Source organism: Ovis canadensis, chromosome X, assembly GCF_042477335.2.
Source record: "Ovis canadensis isolate MfBH-ARS-UI-01 breed Bighorn chromosome X, ARS-UI_OviCan_v2, whole genome shotgun sequence".
Lineage (NCBI taxonomy): Eukaryota > Metazoa > Chordata > Mammalia > Artiodactyla > Bovidae > Ovis > Ovis canadensis.
In genome coordinates this window covers 131802830-131822809 of record NC_091727.1, presented here as the reverse complement: position 1 = coordinate 131822809, position 19980 = coordinate 131802830, and the positions used below count along the sequence as shown (strand labels likewise).

Genomic DNA, 19980 nt, shown 5'->3' with positions numbered 1-19980 from the left:
ATGGCTCAGCCATCCTCTGACAACTCTGAGGAAGACCTGGGCACCAACGAAGCCGGAACCTCCAAAATAGAGCCCTCTGAAATGGAGTTCTCTGAAACAGAGACCTCAGAAACGGAGCCCTCTGACACAGAGACCTCGGAAACCGAGCCCTCCGAACCAGAGCCCTCCGAACCAGAGCCTTATGATGCTGAGCCAAAGAAGGCGAAACAGAAGACAGCTAAGGGCCACCGCCGCCTCCGTCGCCGCCATCTAGACAACTTTGCAAGCTTCGCCACATATTTCCCCAGGGTGCTCAGGCAAGTGCACACCGGCCTGAGTCTATCTCACGAGGCCATGAACGTCATGGATTCGTTCGTGAAGGATATGTTTGAGCAGATCGCCGAAGAGGCCTGGAGCCTGGCCCGCTTCAACAAGCACTCCACCATCACGAGTGGGGAGATCCAGACAGCCGTGAGTCTTCTCTTGCCTGGGGAGATCGGCAGGTACGCAGTGTCCGAGGCCACCAAGTCGGTCATCAGATACAACACCCGCAGATGAACTGCCTCATGACCACTGCAACATCGCAAACCAAAGACTCTTATCAGAACCACTTGAAGGGAAAAGACCTGTAGTGATAAAGAGCCACATCCATCCACTCTGGCTTCTTTACGTATCCCCTACTTTCCATCTTTAAAACTTTTCCATCCCAAGGAAAACATTAAAAACCTCATCAAGTGTGGTTCAATAACGGTCAGTTGTGTCATTTGTTTGATGGAAAAATCGTGTACTTTTTTCTTAACGTATTGCAACTCATCGCTTTCCTAAATGGTTATTTCTACTCGTGGTTTATCAGTCAGCGATTTTAAGGATCTTTATGGTCAAAATTCTTTCCCTAAAAGTTTCATTGGCCTTTTTCATTTTCATTCTCCCACCTATATTTAGGTATCATCCAGGGATTTTTATATGGGATATGCTGCTGCTGCTACTGCTGCTAAATCGCTTCAGTCGTTTCCAACTCTGTGCGACCCCAGAGACAGCAGCCCACCAGGCTCCCCCGTCCCTGGGATTCTCCAGGCAAGAACACTGGAGTAGGTTGCCATTTCCTTCTCCAATGCATGAAAGTGAAAGTGAAGTCGCTCAGTCCTGTCCGACTCCCAGCGACCCCGTGGACTGCAACCCACCAGGCTCCTCTGTCCATGGGATTTGTAACCAATAAAGAGCAGTGTGTGCTTCCCGGGTGGCTCAGCAGTAAAGAATCCGCCTACAATGCAGGAGTCGCAGGAATGGCAGGTTTAATCCCTGGGTCAGGAAGATCCCCTGGAAGAGGGCATGGCAACCCACTCCAGTAGTCTTACCTGGAAAATTCCATGGACAAAGGAGCCTGGTGGGCTACAATCCATAGAGTCTGAAAGAGTCAGAAAAGACTCAAACCACCTAGATGTCAGCATCCATTTCTTGGGGCTTCGCAGTTGGCATTAGTGGTAAGAAACTTGCCTGCAATGCAGGAGACACAGGAGCCCCGGGTTTGATCCCTAGGTGGAGAAGGTTCCCTGGAGGAAGGCATGGAAACCCACTCCAGTATTCTTGCATGGATAAGCCCCATGGACAGAGGACCCTAGTGGGCTACAGTCCATGGGACCACAAAGAGTCCGACAGGACTCAAGAAGCTTAGCACACACAGATGCATCCATTTCTTGTTGTGGGACATGCCTTTAGCTCTTTGCATCTGTAAAAGAGGAGGAGGATCAGCAATTAAGAGAAATAAGATGACTCCTTCTTCTACCTCAACTGTTTGACTGCTAATGCTTAAGAGAATATTTACTGAGTTTAATGTCCATTGTGTTTAATGCCTTTCTATGAACATCAGACTGCAGACTGATGGGGAAGGAACTGTGGTACTGTTCCAGTTCACGAAGACACTGCTATCGTGCTTTGTGTATTTTGTGTTTGTAAATACAGAAATGCAATAGGATCACTGTTGAAAGATGTTACAGATGCAGCATAATTGGTCTAGAGAGTGAAGACTGGGAGTGTAAGGGAGGACAACACATAAGAAATCTAGAGAGAAAAAAAGAAAATTGGAATTTTGCATATCAGTTTCTTCACTCTATCTATTGTACATCACACATAAACTGCTTCTGAAGAACTCCATAGTACACTTTGGGAGAATGAGAATAACCTGGGAAATGAAATTGCTAGGAAAATAATTCAGAACGTACCGAACTCTGTCATGACTGACCTAGAGGAAATACTACAGCTGGGGTCAGGAGGTTGGAATTTTGTAGATCCTCCTAGGTTTTCTCTCATTGTTTTGCTGAGAATCAAATCCTTCACAGATTTCTACATCCAATAACAGTGGTACTGATAAATTCTTCTCAACTTTAAATTTTTTTATGGATATATTCATGAGTTGCAATATTATATTTGTTCAGGTTTACAACATAGTGCTTCAGTTGTTCTATATATTATACTCTGTTTACATTTATTATTAGATAATTGGTATATTTCTCTGTGCTGTACAGCATATCCTTGTTGCTTAAAGTTCAAAATGAATAGTTTAAAATATAATGAAATTTCAAGTTCTAATGAAAAGCTTTGTAAATTACAAAGGACTGAAATCGTAGAGTGCTTTCTCTCTCTCCAAGGATGTAGTAACCTTGAAATCAATCTTTTAAAAAAGAAATAGGAGAATAGAATTATGGACAGAGGGAAAGGGGAGGAGAGAGTGAGATGCAAAGAAAGAGTAACATGGAAACTTACATTACCATATGTAAAATAGATGGCCAATTTGAATTTCCTGGATGGCTCAGGAAACTCAAACCAGGGCTCTGTATCAACCTAGAGGGGTGGGATGAGGAGGGAGTTCCAAAAGGGAGGGGATATATGTATACCCTAGGCTGATTCATGTTGAGGTTTGACATAAAACAGCAAAATTCTGTAAAGCAATAATCCTTCAATAAAAAATTAATTAATTAAAAAATAAAACATCTCAAAACAAACAAAAATAAAAGGAATAGAAAAATCACCAACTACTTTGAAATTCAGCAATATACTTTTAGAAATAAAAATGTCAATGCACCAAGAAGAAAACACAATGCACATTAAATTCAGTAAATACTATCATAAGCAATAGCAGTCAAATACTTGAGGTAGAAGAAGTCATCTCATTTCTCTTAACTGCTGAACATCCTCCTCCTCATTTTGATGCAAGGAGCTAGAGGCAAGTCCCACAAAAGAAATGGATGCATGCATGCGCGCTAAGTCTTTTCAGTTGTGTCCCACTCTTCGTGGCTCTATAAACTGTGGCCCGCCAGGCTCCTCTGTCCCTGGGAATTATCCAGGAAAGAATACTGGAGGGGGTTTCCATGCCCTCCTCCAGGGAACCTTCTCCATCTAGGGACAGAACCTGGGTCTCCTGTGTCTCCTGCATTGCAGGCAGGTTCTTTACTACCGGCACCACCTGGGAAGACCCAAGGAATTGATGTGTGCATGCTAAGCCGCTTCAGTCGTGTCTGACTCTTTGAGACCCCATGGATTGTAACCCGCTAGGCTCCTCTGTCCATGGGACCTTCCAGCAAGAATACTGGAGTGGGTTGCCATGCCTTTCTCCAGGGCATCTTCTCACTCCAGGGATTGAATCCATGGCTCTTCATTTCCCACATAAGAAGGCAGGTTCTTTACCACTAGCACCACCTGGGAAGCCCCAAGAAATGGATGCCTGTACTTAAATCGCCATGGTTAAAAGCAGGTGCTTGAATGGAAAAACATCAGGGAAACTATCACCCCATGTTCCCTCTCCATCTTTAGGCTGAGTGTCACAGGAAGGTTGCTATTTGTTCATCTCTCCTCACTCTACCATACGTTTGGCCAATTGCTTTGGCTCATGGGCTACCAGTCCCTCATTGGCTGCTACTGTGGAGACTGTGGCTACATTCTCTGTCACTGGACTATCCCATCATCCCTGCAAGTTTGCAATTCAGTCAGGATTTTTGTTTTCTTTCTTTTTTTTTTTAAAGCAAAATGTTCTAGGTTGCAAACAAAAAATACGATCAGAGAAATCTGGATAAGGTGATTTCAAAAGATATGGTGCTTGATCCCAGAAATTTAGAATTTTCTTATTTTACACTGTGTTTGACTCCTACCCTACACATGGAAGTGAATTGGGATTGAAGGAATAGAATGTGATTTTTATATCTGCTACTGCTGGTGCAGTGGACAAGAATCTGACTGACAATGCAGGAGACGAAAGACACACAGCTTCTATCCCTTAGTCAGAAAGATCCCCTGGAGTAGGAAATGACAACCCAATTCAGTATTCTTGCTTGGAAAATTTCAAGGGGATAGGAGCCTGGCAGGATCCTGTCCATGGGGTCAGAAAGAGTCGGACATGACTGAGTGACTGAGCTCACACACACACACACACACACACACACACATATACATGCACACACACACACACACACACACACACACTGCTCTTTGCGAGACTGCGTGCTACCTTGCTTCAGTGGTGTTCGACCCTTTGCAGACCCTATGAACTGTAGCCCACCAGGCTCCTCTCTCCATGGGATTCTCCAGGAAAGAATACTGGAGAGGGTTGCCATGCCCTCCTCCCGGGGATCTTTATGACCCAGGGATGGACCCTGCCTCTCCTGCGACTCCTGCATTGCAGGCGGATTCTTTACTGCTGAGCCACCCGGGAAGACCACCCTTTTTTATCGGTTGCTATACCCATATAAAAATCTCTGGATGATACCTAGATAGAGATGGGAGAATGAAAATGGAAAAGGCCAATGAAACTTTTAGGGACAGAACTTTGACCATAAAGATCCCTAAAATCACTGAGAAACCACGAATAGAAATAACCATTTAGGAAAGGGACGAGTTGCAATGTGTTAAGAAAAAAGGACACGATTCTCCATCGAACAAATGACACAACCGACACATACTGAAGCAAAGTTAATGAGGTTTTTAATGTTTTCTTTGGGGTAGAAATGTTTTAAAGATTAAATATAGGGCCCAAGGGGAGAACCCTTAAGTCTGGTTTGCGATGGTCAGACAGTCCTGGGGCAGTTCATCTGCAGAGGTGGTATCTGATGACCGACTTGGTGGCCTCGGACGTGGCATACTTGCCGAGCTCCCCAGGCAACAGAAGACGCACAGATGTCTGGATGTCTTCGGTCATGATGGTGCAGCGCTTGTTGCTGTGGGCCAGGCGCCCGGCCTCTTCGGCAATCCGCTCGAACATATCTTTCACAAACGAATCCAGGACGTTCACGGACTCACGGGAAAGACTCAGGCCTGTATGTACTTGCTTCAGCACCCTAGGGAAATAGGTAGCAAAGCTTGAGAAATTGCCCTGACGGCAGCGGCGGCGACGGCAACGGCGGCCCTTAGCTGTCTTCTGCTTCGCCTTTTTTGGTTCCGCATCATTCGGCTCTGGTTTCGAGGTCTCTGCTTTCACCATCTCCGTTTCAGAGGGCTCAGTTTCGGAGGTGCTGGTGTCTATGGTGATCACGTCTTCCTCATGGCTGTCAGAGGATGGTTCCAACACGGCAGCGCCACCATTCTCCATAGTGCAGCCCAGAAGAACAGTGAGGCCGTTGAAGGCCGTTGGCCGAATTTATAGGCCCGGCTTTCCCTGACGTCACAGACACTGTCCATCTCTGATTGGATGCAAGGCAGGGAGGCCTGTTACTATGGCAGCTCATGTCCCGTGACACCGGACGTCCCACCTCCCAACTCCTGCCCTGCCCCTCCCCCATGTTTAACCCCCAGTCAGCCCATCTCGCCTGGTGGCTCTGATGGTAAAGTGTCTGTCTACAATGCGGGATACCTGGGTTGGATCCCTGGGTCGGGAAGATCCCATGGAGAAGGAAATGGCAACCCACTCCAGTACCGTTGCCTAGAAAATCCCATGGACGGAGGAGCCTGGTGCCCATGGGGTCCCAAAGAGTCGGACATGACTGAGCGAGTTCACTTTCACTTTCAGCCAAACTCAGTGAAAGCCACCTAAGTTGGAAAATGAAATAATCAGTTAAAGCTTCCTGAGAGAGTATGACAGTCCTCCATAGCTCCAGCTCTTTCAGGCATCAGTCACTCAGGTCACTTGGTGGACATTTTACTCCAACACAGAATCTTCTCCTGGCTGACCTACAGTGGCATGAGCAGAATGTCCTGGCTTCCCCAGCAGAGTGCTCCTGAAAATCATAGGAATGAAATGAACAGCTATTATCTCCAGAATTTATCAAAACCAGTGATCAGTATGAAGAGAATGACAGAATCCCATTCTCCAAATACACAACACAAACAGAAATAAGAATACTTACACATACACACTAAAAATATGTAACATTTTGCAAATTATAAATTATTGTCTTAAACCTTATTTAGGTCCCCAAATACCACACATACTGGAATTGATTAATGATTTATAGTGGTTATTTCTCAAAAAATGATCACTTATTGCTGAAAAGCCACTAGGGTGAGTTAAAACGCATAAAAAGAGAGAAATAAAACACCTAGAAATAACGTACCAAAAAAGAAAGTGAAGAGGAACTAAAAAGCCTCTTGATGAAAGTGAAAGAGGAGAGTGAAAAAGTTGGCTTAAAGCTCAACATTCAGAAAACGAAGATCATGGCATCTGATCCCATCACTTCATGGGAAACAGATGGGGAAACAGTGGAAACAGTGTCAGACTTTATTTTGGGGGGGCCCCAAAATCACTGCAGATGGTGACTGCAGCCATGAAATTAAAAGATGCTTACTCCTTGGAAGGAAAGTTATGACCAACCTAGATAGCATATTCCAAAGCAGAGACATTACTTTGCCAACTAAGGTCCGTCTAGTTAAGGCTATGGTTTTTCCAGTAGTCATGTATGGATGTTAGAGGTGGACTGTGAAGAAGGCTTAGCGCTGAAGAATTCATGCGTTTGAACTGTGGTGTTGGAGAAGACTCTTGAGAGTCCCTTGGACTGCAAGGAGATCCAACCAGTCCGTTCTGAAGGAGATCAGCCCTGGGATTTCTTTGGAAGGAATGATGCTAAAGCTGAAACTCCAGTACTTTGGCCCCCTCATGAGAAGAGTTGACTCATTGGAAGAGACTCTGATGCTGGGAGGGATTGGGGGCAGGAGGAGAAGGGGACGACAGAGCATGAGATGGCTGGATGGCATCACTGACTGGATGGACATGAGTCTGAGTGATCTCCGGGAGTTGGTGATGGACAGAGAGCCCTGGCATGCTGCGATTCATGGGGTCGCAAAGAGTCGGACACGACTGAGCAACTGAACTGACAACTCCTATACAAAATGCTAGTCATTAGGTCAATTAAACACATTCATTTATTGTCTCATAATTGTGGAGGATCTACGTCCAAATCAAAATTTCATCTGGGTTGGATCTTTTGCAAGGTGTGAATACATAAGTGGCCTCCATTCCTGGCCACTTTCCTTTGCTTGTAAATAGCTGAAATCTCCCTATACCTCCCCACATGTTCTTCCCTATATGTACGTATCTATGTCTGATTTTCCCTTTTTCAGTTCAGTTCAGTTCATTTCAGTTGCTCAGTCATGTCCGACTCTTTGCGACCCCATGAAACCCCGCACGCCAGGCCTCCCTGTCCATCATCAACTCCCGGAGTCCATCCAAACACATGTCCATTGTGTCGGTGATGCCATCCAACCATCTCATCCTCTGTCGTCCTTTTCTCCTCCCGCCCTTAATCTTTCCCAACACCAGGGTCTTTTCCAGTGAGTCAGCTCTCCGCATCAGGTGGCCAAAGTATTGGAGTTTCAGCTTCAACATCAGTCCCTCCAATGAACACCCAGGACTGATCTCCTTTAGGATGGACTGGTTGGATCTCCTTGCAGTCCAAGGGACTCTCAAGGGTCTTCTCCAACACCACAGTTCAAAAGCATCAATTCTTCGGTGCTCAGCTTTCTTTATACTCCAACTCTCACATCCATACATGACCACTGGAAAAACCATAGCCTTAACTAGACGGATCTTAGTTGGCAAAGTAATGTCTCTGCTTTGGAATATGCTATCTAGGTTGGTCATAACTTTCCTTCCAAGGAGCAAGCGTCTTTAAATTTCATGACTGCCGTCACCATCTGCAGTGATTTTGGAGCCCAGAAAAGTAAAGTCAGCCACTGTTTCCACTGTTTCCCCATCTATTTCCCATGAAGTGATTGGACTGGATGCCATGATCTTAGTTTTCTGAATGTTGAGCTTTAAGCCAACATTTTCACTCTCCTCTTTCACTTTCATCAAGAGACTCTTTCCCTTTTTATATGGATATAGCTCATTTGGACTAAGACCTATTCTAATGAACACATTTTAACTTGATTACTTGGTAAATACTCTATCTCCAAATATGATCACATATGAGTATGAGTGTTTATGGCACAGATACATTAAGTTTAGAGGCACAAAATCAACCCAAAGGAGATATACATTTTGAACTAATCATGGGCATATCTCCTTCCTCTTCCATCTTATTAACAGAACACTGGTGACCACTTATGAGAAACAAGGTGGCCCCACCACAGTCATTTTCACAATTCTGTGAATGTTCAGTAATGTCATTTTAGTATTTTATCTCTTCTTCCCTCTGTGAGGGAGAAGATCGTCTGTCATTTGCAATTGGTACAAAGTATTCTTTACACCTACATTTGTAATTATTTCCCATTGTGTAGGATATAAGAGCCTGTAAAGTACACCACTCTCAGCAAGCACTGAGATAAAATCCTGATAATTCAGAAAATTAAACTTTTCCTGAGCCCTTCAGGAAAGGGACATGGCTCTACAGGACACAAAAAACAAAAGATTTTCTTTAAACTGGCAGAACCTCATGAGATAAAAAAAAAAAAGAATTGAGGTCCTCATTTCACACCAGTCAGAATGACTGCTATCCAAAAGTCTACAAGCAATAAATGCTGGAGAGGGTGTGGAGAAAGGGAGCCCTCTTACACTGCTGGTGGGAATGCAAACTAGTACAGCCACTGTTGAGAACAGTGTGGAGGTTCCTTAAAAAACTGGAAACAGAATAGCCATATGACCCAGCCACCCCACTGCTGGGTATACACACCAAGGAAGCCAGAATTGAAAGAGACATGTGTACCCCAGTGTTCATCGCAGCACTGTTTACAATAGCCAGGACATGGAAACAACCTAGATGTCCATTGGCAGATGAATGGATAAGAAAGCTGTGGTACGAATACACAATTACTCACCCATTTTAAAGAATGCATTTGACTCAGTTCTAATGAGGTGGATGAAACTGGAGCCTTTTATACAGAGTGAATTAAGTCAGAATGAAAAATACCAATACAGTATACTAACGCATATACATGGGATTTAGAAAGCTGGTAACGATGACCCTATATGTGAGACAGCAAAAGAGACACAGATGTATAGAACAGTCTTTTGGACTCTGTGGGAGAAGGCGAGGGTGGGATGATTTGAGAGACTAGCATTGAATCATGTATATTATCATATGTGAAACAGATCACCAGTCCAGGTTCGATGCATGAGACAGGGTGCTCAGGGCTGGTGCACTGGGATGACCCAGAGGGATGGGACGGAGAGGGAGGTGGCAGGGGGTTCAGATTGGGGAACACGTGTACACCCATGGCTGATTCATGTCAATGTATGGCAAATGCACTACAATATTGTAATTAGCCTCCAATTAAAACAAATAAATTAAAAAAAAAGAATTTGGCAATAAGCCCCCTCATGAAGCTCATTTCTTAGTATTATTCTGTAATGTTGAAAATTAAATTGAAGGAATTTGAAGGGGAAAAGAAATCTTACTCTGCAACCTAAATTAAAATCAACCATGAAATCCAGTGCATACCTTATTGTTACAGCAATTAGAAATTGGAGTATCCACTGGAAAAAAAATTCAGAAGTGTACAGGTGACTTCTAGGAGAAACAAGTGTGAAATTTTCAAGTTCAAAAGTGTGAACTTTTCAAGTCACACTTTGAAAAGAGTGACTTCAGAAAATGCCTTGATGTCTATGTTGCTAATAGTTGCTGCTTCAAAACATCAGGTTTTCTTCCTATGAATCAAAAATGCATTACCAAACTGGATTTCGAAAAGGTGAGGAACCAGAGAACAAATTGCCAACATGTGTTGGGTCATCAAAAAAGTAAGAGAGGTCCAGAAAAATATCTAATTTTGCTTTATTGAGGATGCCAAAGCCTTTGACTGTGTGGATCACAGCAGACTGTGGAGAATTCTTCAAGGCATGGAAATACCAGATCCCTTGTCTGCCTCCTGAGAAATCTGTGTGCAGGTGAAGAAGCAACAGATAGAAATGGACATGGAACAACAGACAGATTCCAAATCGGCAAAGGAGTATACCAAGGCTGTGTAGTGTCACCCTGCTTATTTAACTTATATGCAGAGTACATCATGCAAAATGCTGGACTAGATGAAGCACAAGCTGGAATCAAGACTGCCGGGAGAAATAGCAATGAACTCAGATATGCAGATGACACCATCCTTATGGCAGAAAATGAAGAGGAAGTAAGAGCCTCTTGATGAAAGTGAAAGAGGAGAGTGAAAAGGTTGGCTTGAAACTCAATGTTCAGAAAACGAAGATCATGGCATCTTGTCCCATCGAGTCATGTCAAATAGATGGGGAAACAGTGGAAACAGTGGCAGACTTCATGTTTTGGGGCTCCAAAATCACTGCAGATGGTGATTGCAGCCATGAAATGAAACGATGCTTACTCCTTGGAAGGAAAGTTATGACCAATCTAGATAGCATATTAAAAAGCAGAGACATTACTTTGTCAAACAAAGGTCCATCTAGTCAAGGCTATGGTTTTTCCAGTAGTCATGTATGGATGTGAGAGTTGGATTGCAAAGAAAGCTGATTGCCAAAGAATTGATGGTTTTGAAATGTAGTGTTGGAGAAGACTCTTGAGAGTCCCTTTGACAGCAAGGAGATCCAACCAGTCCATTCTAATGGGAGTCAGTCCTGAACATTCATTGGAAGGACAGATGCTGAAGCTGAAACTCCAATACTTTGGCCACCTGATGCAAAGAACTGACTCATTTGAAAAGACTGATGCTGGGGAAGAGTAAAGGTGGGAGCAGAAGGGGACAACAGAGGATGAGATGGTTGGATGGCATCACCGACTTGATGGACATGAGTTTGAGTAAGCTCTGAGAGTTGGTGATGGACAGGGAAGCCTGGTGTGCTATAGTTCATGGGGTCGCAAAGGGTCACACATGACTGGGAGACTGAACTGAACTGAACTGACCATAAGCCCATAGGTTGATTTCTGAGCTCTCCTGTTCTACGGATCCATGTGTCCATTTTTGTGCCAGTACTACACTGATTGGATTACTGTAGTTTTCTGTTATAGACCAAAATCAGGGAACCCGATTCCTCCAGTTCTGGTCTTCTTCTTGAAGATTGTTTTGGCGATTCAGGGTCTTTCATCTTTCCATACAAAATTTAAAATGGTTTGTTTTAGTTCTGTGGAAAATGCCCTGGTATTTTCATAGGAATTGCATTGAATATGTGGATTGCCTTTGATAGTATAGTTGTTTAAAGAATATCAATTCTTCCAATCCATAAACAAGGTAGACCTTTCCCTCTGTTTGTATTATCTTTAATGTCTTTGATCAGGGTCTTATTCTTTGTAAGTACAGGTCTTTCACCACCACCTAGGTACATTTATTCCTAGGTATTTTATTTCTCTCTTTTTATTCTTTTTCTCTAACTCTGGTGGATTTTTAGCAATAAGAGTGATCATTTTTTGAGAAATAACCATTATAAATCATTAATCAATTCCAGATTGTGTGGTATTTGGGGGATCTAAATAATGTTTAAGAAAACAGTTTAAAATTTGCAAAATGTTAAATATTTTTAGTAGGTATCCCTATTTCTGTTTGTGTTCTGTATTTGGCAAAAGGGATTTTGTCATTCTCTTCATAGTGATCATTGGCTTTGATAAGTTTTGGAGATAACAGCTGGTCAACTAATTCCTATGCTTTTCAGGAGCACTGTGCTGAGGAATTTGGGAGTTTCTGCTCCTGGCACTGTAGGTCAATCATAAGGAAAAGATTCTGTGTTGGAGTAAAATGTCCACCAAGTGACCTGAGTCATTCTGATGTCTGAAAGAGCTTGAGTTATGGAGGTCAGTCAGACTCTTTCAGGAAGCTCTAACTGACATTTTTCAACTTAGATGACTTTGGTGACATCTTTGAAACTTCTCTTGCATCAACAATAGACATAAATCAGCTGAGGTGAATAGATGACTGGCTGTCTCCTTCATGGGGCAGAGTTCAAAGACTTTTCTGGTGGAAGTCACGGAAAGTTCCAAAGCAATCTTGAGAAAGAAGAATGGAACTGGAGGAATCAACTTGCCTGACTTCAGGCTCTACTGCAAAGCCACAGTCATCAAGACAGTATGGTACTGGCACAAAGACAGACATATAGATCAATGGAACAAAATAGAAAGCCCAGAGATAAATCCACACACATATGGACACCTTATCTTTGACAAAGGAGGCAAGAATATACAATGGAGTAAAGACAATCTCTTTAACAAGTGGTGCTGGGAAAACTGGTCAACCACTTGTAAAAGAATGAAACTAGATCACTTTCTAACACCGCACACAAAAATAAACTCAAAATGGATTAAAGATCTAAATGTAAGATCAGAAACTATAAAACTCCTAGAGGAGAACATAGGCAAAACACTCTCCGACATAAATCACAGCAGGATCCTCTATGATCCACCCCCCAGAATTCTGGAAATAAAAGCAAAAATAAACAAATGGGATCTAATTAAACTTAAAAGCTTCTGCACAACAAAGGAAAATATAAGCAAGGTGAAAAGACAGCCTTCTGAATGGGAGAAAATAATAGCAAATGAAGCAACTGACAAACAACTAATCTCAAAAATATACAAGCAACTTATGCAGCTCAAGTCCAGAAAAATAAACGACCCAATCAAAAAATGGGCCAAAGAACTAAATAGACATTTCTCCAAAGAAGACATACGGATGGCTAACAAACACATGAAAAGATGCTCAACATCACTCATTATTAGAGAAATGCAAATCAAAACCACAATGAGGTACCACTTCACACCAGTCAGAATGGCTGCGATCCAAAAATCTGCAAGCAATAAATGCTGGAGAGGGTGTGGAGAAAAGGGAACCCTCCTACACTGTTGGTGGGAATGCAAACTAGTACAGCCACTATGGAGAACGGTGTGGAGATTCCTTAAAAATTTGCACATAGAACTACCTTATGACCCAACAATCCCACTGCTGGGCATACACACCGAGGAAACCAGAATCGAAAGAGACACATGTACCCCAATGTTCATCGCAGCACTGTTTATAATAGCCAGGACATGGAAACAACCTAGATGTCCATCAGCAGATGAATGGATAAGAAAGCGGTGGTGCATATACACAATGGAGTATTACTCAGCCGTAAAAAAGAATTCATTTGAATCAGTTCTGATGAGATGGATGAAACTGGAGCCGACTATACAGAGTGAAGTAAGCCAGAAAGAAAAACACCAATACAGTATACTAACACATATATATGGAATTTAGGAAGATGGCAATGACGACCCTGTATGCAAGACAGGGAAAGAGACACAGATGTGTATCACGGACTTTTGGACTCAGGGGGAGAGGGAGAGGGTGGGATGATTTGGGAGAATGACATTCTAACATGTATGCTATCATGTAAGAATTGAATCGCCAGTCTGTCTGACGCAGGATGCAGCATGCTTGAGGCTGGCGCATGGGGATGACCCAGAGAGATGTTATGGGGAGGGAGGCGGGAGGGGGGTTCATGTTTGGGAATGCATGTAAGAATTAAAGATTTTAAAATTTAAAAAATAAAAAAAACTAAAAAAAAAAAGAAAAAAAAAGATACCACTGAGTTTGACTGTCTGTGTGGTTAAACGTGGGGGAGGGGCAGTGGGAGTTGGGGGTGGAGCATCCAGTGTCACGTGACATGGGCTGCCATAGTAACAGGCCTCCTGCCTTGCATTTTATCCAATCAGATATGGACAGTGTTTGTGACTTCAGGGAGGGCAGGGCTTATAAACTCCACGGACTGCCTTCAATTCCCGCATGTCCTTTCTTCTGAGTAGTGGGGACTGGTGGCTCTGACATGGCTCAGCCATCCTCTGACAACTCTGAGGAAGACCTGGGCACCAATGAAGCCGGAACCGCCAAAACAGAGCCCTCTGAAACGGAGTCCTCTGAAACAGAGACCTCAGAAACGGAGCCCTCTGAGACAGAGACCTCAGAAACCGAGCCCTCCGAACCAGAGCCTTATGATGCTGAGCCAAAGAAGGAGAAACAGAAGACAGCTAAGGGCCGCCGCCGCCTCCGTCGCCGCCGTCTAGACAACTTTGCAAGCTTCGCCACATATTTCCCCAGGGTGCTCAGGCAAGTGCACACCGGCCTGAGTCTGTCTCACGAGGCCATGAACGTCATGGATTCGTTTGTGAAGGATATGTTTGAGCAGATCGCCGAAGAGGCCGGGAGCCTGGCCCGCTCCAACAAGCACTGCACCATCACGAGTGGAGAGATCCAGACAGCCGTGAGTCTTCTCTTGCCTGGGGAGATCGGCAGGTACGCAGTGTCCGAGGCCACCAAGTCGGTCATCAGATACAACACCCGCAGATGAACTGCCTCATGACCACTGCAACATCGCAAACCAAAGACTCTTATCAGAACCACTTGAAGGGAAAAGACCTGTAGTGATAAAGAGCCAGGTCCATCCACTCTGGCTTCTTTACGTATCCCCTACTTTCCATCTTTAAAACTTTTCCATCCCAAGGAAAACATTAAAAACCTCATCAAGTGTGCTTCAATAACGGTCAGTTGTGTCATTTGTTTGATGGAAATATCGTGTACTTTTTTCTTAATGTATTGCAACTCGTCACTTTCCTAAATGGTTATTTCTACTCGTGGTTTATCAGTCAGCGATTTTAAGGATCTTTATGGTCAAAATTCTTTCCCTAAAAGTTTCATTGGCCTTTTTCATTTTCATTCTCCCACCTATATTTAGGTATCATCCAGGGATTTTTATATGGGATATGCTGCTGCTACTGCTGCTAAATCGCTTCAGTCGTTTCCAACTCTGTGCGACCCCAGAGACAGCAGCCCACCAGGCTCCCCCGTCCCTGGGATTCTCCAGGCAAGAACACTGGAGTAGGTTGCCATTTCCTTCTCCAATGCATGAAAGTGAAAGTGAAGTCGCTCAGTCGTGTCCGACTCCTAGCGACCCCGTGGACTGCAACCCACCAGGCTCTGTCCATGGGATTTGTAACCAATAAAGAGCAGTGTGTGCTTCCCGGGTGGCTCAGCGGTAAAGAATCCGCCTACAATGCAGGAGTTGCAGGAATGGCAGGTTTGATCCCTGGGTCAGAAAGATCCCCTGGAAGAGGGCATGGCAACCCACTCCAGTAGTCTTACCTGGAAAATTCCATGGACAAAGGAGCCTGGTGGGCTACAATCCATAGAGTCTGAAAGAGTCAGAAACGACTCAAACCACATAGCATGCCAGCATCCATTTCTTGGGGCTTCGCAGTTGGCATCAGTGGTAAGAAACTTGCCTGCAATGCAGGAGACACAGGAGCCCCGGGTTTGATCCCTAGGTGGAGAAGGTTCCCTGGAGGAAGGCATGGAAACCCACTCCAGTATTCTTGCATGGATAAGCCCCATGGACAGAGGACCCTAGTGGGCTACAGTCCATGGGACCACAAAGAGTCCGACAGGACTCAAGAAGCTTAGCACACACAGATGCATCCATTTCTTGTTGTGGGACATGCCTCTAGCTCTTTGCATCTGTAAAAGAGGAGGAGGATCAGCAATTAAGAGAAATAAGATGACTCCTTCTTCTACCTCAAGTGTTTGACTGCTAATGCTTAAGAGAATATTTACTGAGTTTAATGTCCATTGTGTTTAATGCCTTTCTATGAACATCAGACTGCAGACTGATGGGGAAGGAACTGTGGTACTGTTCCAGTTCACGAAGACACTGCTATCGTGCTTTGTGTATTTTGTGTTTGTAAATACAGAAATGCAATAGGATCACTGTTGAAAGATGTTACAGATGCAGCATAATTGGTCTAGAGAGTGAAGACTGGGAGTGTAAGGGAGGACAACACATAAGAAATCTAGAGAGAAAAAAAGAAAATTGGAATTTTGCATATCAGTTTCTTCACTCTATCTATTGTACATCACACATAAACTGCTTCTGAAGAACTCCATAGTACACTTTGGGAGAATGAGAATAACCTGGGAAATGAAATTGCTAGGAAAATAATTCAGAACGTACCGAACTCTGTCATGACTGACCTAGAGGAAATACTACAGCTGGGGTCAGGAGGTTGGAATTTTGTAGATCCTCCTAGGTTTTCTCTCATTGTTTTGCTGAGAATCAAATCCTTCACAGATTTCTACATCCAATAACAGTGGTACTGATAAATTCTTCTCAACTTTAAATTTTTTTATGGATATATTCATGAGTTGCAATATTATATTTGTTCAGGTTTACAACATAGTGCTTCAGTTGTTCTATATATTATACTCTGTTTACATTTATTATTAGATAATTGGTATATTTCTCTGTGCTGTACAGCATATCCTTGTTGCTTAAAGTTCAAAATGAATAGTTTAAAATATAATGAAATTTCAAGTTCTAATGAAAAGCTTTGTAAATTACAAAGGACTGAAATCGTAGAGTGCTTTCTCTCTCTCCAAGGATGTAGTAACCTTGAAATCAATCTTTTAAAAAAGAAATAGGAGAATAGAATTATGGACAGAGGGAAAGGGGAAGAGAGGGTGAGATGCAAAGAAAGAGTAACATGGAAACTTACATTACCATATGTAAAATAGATGGCCAATTTGAATTTCCTGGATGGCTCAGGAAACTCAAACCTGGGCTCTGTATCAACATAGAGGGGTGGGATGAGGAGGGAGTTCCAAAAGGGAGGGGATATATGTATACCCTAGGCTGATTCATGTTGAGGTTTGACATAAAACAGCAAAATTCTGTAAAGCAATAATCCTTCAATAAAAAATTAATTAATTAAAAAATAAAACATCTCAAAACAAACAAAAATAAAAGGAATAGGAAAATCACCAACTACTTTGAAATTCAGCAATATACTTTTAGAAATAAAAATGTCAATGCACCAAGAAGAAAACACAATGCACATTAAATTCAGTAAATACTATCATAAGCAATAGCAGTCAAATACTTGAGGTAGAGGAAGAAGTCATCTCATTTCTCTTAACTGCTGAACATCCTCCTCCTCATTTTGATGCAAGGAGCTAGAGGCAAGTCCCACAAAAGAAGTGGATGCATGCATGTGCGCTAAGTCTCTTCAGTTGTGTCCCACTCTTCATTGCCCCATGAACTGTGGCCCACCAGGTTCCTCTGTCCCTGGGAATTATCCAGGAAAGAATACTGGAGGGGGTTTCCATGCCCTCCTCCAGGGAACCTTCTCCATCTAGGGACAGAACCTGGGTCTCCTGTGTCTCCTGCATTGCAGGCAGGTTCTTTACTACCGGCACCACCTGGGAAGACCCAAGAAATGGACGTGTGCATGCTAAGCCGCTTCAGTCGTGTCTGACTCTTTGAGACCCCATGGATTGTAACCCGCTAGGCTCCTCTGTCCATGGGACCTTCCAGCAAGAATACTGGAGTGGGTTGCCATGCCTTTCTCCAGGGCATCTTCCCACTCCAGGGATTGAATCCATGGCTCTTCATTTCCCACATAAGAAGGCAGGTTCTTTACCACTAGCACCACCTGGGAAGCCCCAAGAAATGGATGCCTGTTCTTAAATCGCCATGGTTAAAAGCAGGTGCTTGAATGGAAAAACATCAGGGAAACTATCACCCCATGTTCCCTCTCCATGTCTAGGCTGAGTGTCACAGGAAGGTTGCTATTTGTTCATCTCTCCTCACTCTACCATACGTTTGGCCAATTGCTTTGGCTCATGGGCTACCAGTCCCTCATTGGCTGCTACTGTGGAGACTGTGGCTACATTCTCTGTCACTGGACTATCCCATCATCCCTGCAAGTTTGCAATTCAGTCAGGATTTTTGTTTTATTTCTTTTTTTTTCTTTTTTTTTAAAGCAAAATGTTCTAGGTTGCAAACAAAAAATAAGATCAGAGAAATCTGGATAAGGTGATTTCAAAAGATACGGCGCTTGATTCCGGAAATTTAGAATTTTCTTATTTTACACTATGTTTGAGTCCTACTTTACACATGGAAGTGAATTGGGATTGAAGAAATAGAATGTGATTTTTATATCTGCTACTGCTGGTGCAGTGGACAAGAATCTGACTGCCAATGCAGGAGACGAAAGACACACAGCTTCTATCCCTTGGTCAGAAAGATCCCCTGGAGTAGGAAATGACAACCCAATTCAGTATTCTTGCTTGGAAAATTTCAAGGAGATAGGAGCCTGGCAGGCTCCTGTCCATGGGGTCAGAAAGAGTCGGACATGACTGAGTAACTGAGCTCACACACACACACACACACACACACACACACACACATGCATACACACACACACACACACACACACACACACTGCTCTTTGCAAGCCTGCGTGCTACCTTGCTTCAGTGGTGTTCGACCCTTTGCAGACCCTATGAACTGTAGCCCACCAGGCTCCTCTCTCCATGGGATTCTCCAGGAAAGAATACTGGAGAGGGTTGCCATGCCCTCCTCCCGGGGATCTTTATGACCCAGGGATGGACCCTGCCTCTCCTGCGACTACTGCATTGCAGGCGGATTCGTTACTGCTGAGCCACCCGGGAAGACAACCCTTTTTTATCGGTTGCTATACCCATATAAAAATCTCTGGATGATACCTAAATTAGATGGGAGAATGAAAATGGAAAAGGCCAATGAAACTTTTAGGGAAAGAATTTTGACCATAAAGATCCCTAAAATCACTGAGAAATCACGAATAGAAATAACCATTTAGGAAAGGGACGAGTTGCAACATGTTAAGAAAAAAGGACACGATTCTCCATCGAACAAATGACACAACCAACACATACTGAAGCAAAGTTAATGAGGTTTTTAATGTTTTCTTTGGGGTAGAAATGTTTTAAAGATTAAATGTAGGGCCTAAGGGGAGAACCCTTAAGTCTGGTTTGCGATGGTCAGACAGTCCTGGGGCAGTTCATCTGCAGAGGTGGTATCTGATGACCGACTTGGTGGCCTCGGACGTGGCATACTTGCCGAGCTCCCCAGGCAACAGAAGACGCACAGATGTCTGGATGTCTTCGGTCATGATGGTGCAGCGCTTGTTGCTGTGGGCCAGGCGCCCGGCCTCTTCGGCAATCCGCTCGAACATATCTTTCACAAACGAATCCAGGACGTTCACGGACTCACGGGAAAGACTCAGGCCTGTATGTACTTGCTTCAGCACCCTAGGGAAATAGGTAGCAAAGCTTGAGAAATTGCCCTGACGGCAGCGGCGGCGACGGCAACGGCGGCCCTTAGCTGTCTTCTGCTTCGCCTTTTTTGGTTCCGCATCATACGGCTCTGGTTTCGAGGTCTCTGCTTTCGCCATCTCCGTTTCAGAGGGCTCAGTTTCGGAGGTGCTGGTTTCTATGGTGATCACGTCTTCCTCATGGCTGTCAGAGGATGGTTCCAACACGGCAGCGCCACCATTCTCCATAGTGCAGCCCAGAAGAACAGTGAGGTCGTTGAAGGCCGTTGGCCGAATTTATAGGCCAGGCTTTCCCTGACGTCACAGAAACTGTCCATATCTGATTGGATGCAAGGCAGGGAGGCCTGTTACTATGGCAGCTCATGTCCCGTGACACGGATGTCCCAACCTCCCAACTCGGGCTCTGCCCCTCCCCCATGTTTAACCCCCAGTCAGCCCATCTGCCCTGGTGGCTCTGATGGTAAAGTGTCTGTCTACAATGCGGGATACCTGGGTTGGATCACTGGGTCGGGAAGATCCC

The 19980-nt window shown here is 44.0% G+C and overlaps 4 protein-coding genes across 4 annotated transcripts; 2 read left to right on the top strand and 2 right to left on the bottom strand.

Moving 5' to 3' along the window:
* Positions 1-537, top strand: LOC138930870 (histone H2B 1/2-like). The gene has a single exon (XM_070291261.1). The coding sequence runs from the start codon at positions 1-3 to the stop codon at positions 535-537; it is 537 nt and encodes a 178-aa protein (XP_070147362.1).
* A 4516-nt stretch (positions 538-5053) lies between these two features.
* LOC138930869 (histone H2B 1/2-like) lies at positions 5054-5554 on the bottom strand. Its single transcript, XM_070291260.1, has one exon. It carries the CDS (start codon positions 5552-5554, stop codon positions 5054-5056), a length of 501 nt encoding a protein of 166 aa, XP_070147361.1.
* Positions 5555-14140: 8586 nt separating this feature from the next.
* Positions 14141-14662, top strand: LOC138930868 (histone H2B 1/2-like). The gene has a single exon (XM_070291259.1). It carries the CDS (start codon positions 14141-14143, stop codon positions 14660-14662), a length of 522 nt encoding a protein of 173 aa, XP_070147360.1.
* Positions 14663-19187: 4525 nt separating this feature from the next.
* LOC138930867 (histone H2B 1/2-like) lies at positions 19188-19688 on the bottom strand. The gene has a single exon (XM_070291258.1). The coding sequence runs from the start codon at positions 19686-19688 to the stop codon at positions 19188-19190; it is 501 nt and encodes a 166-aa protein (XP_070147359.1).
* Positions 19689-19980: the final 292 nt, after the last annotated feature.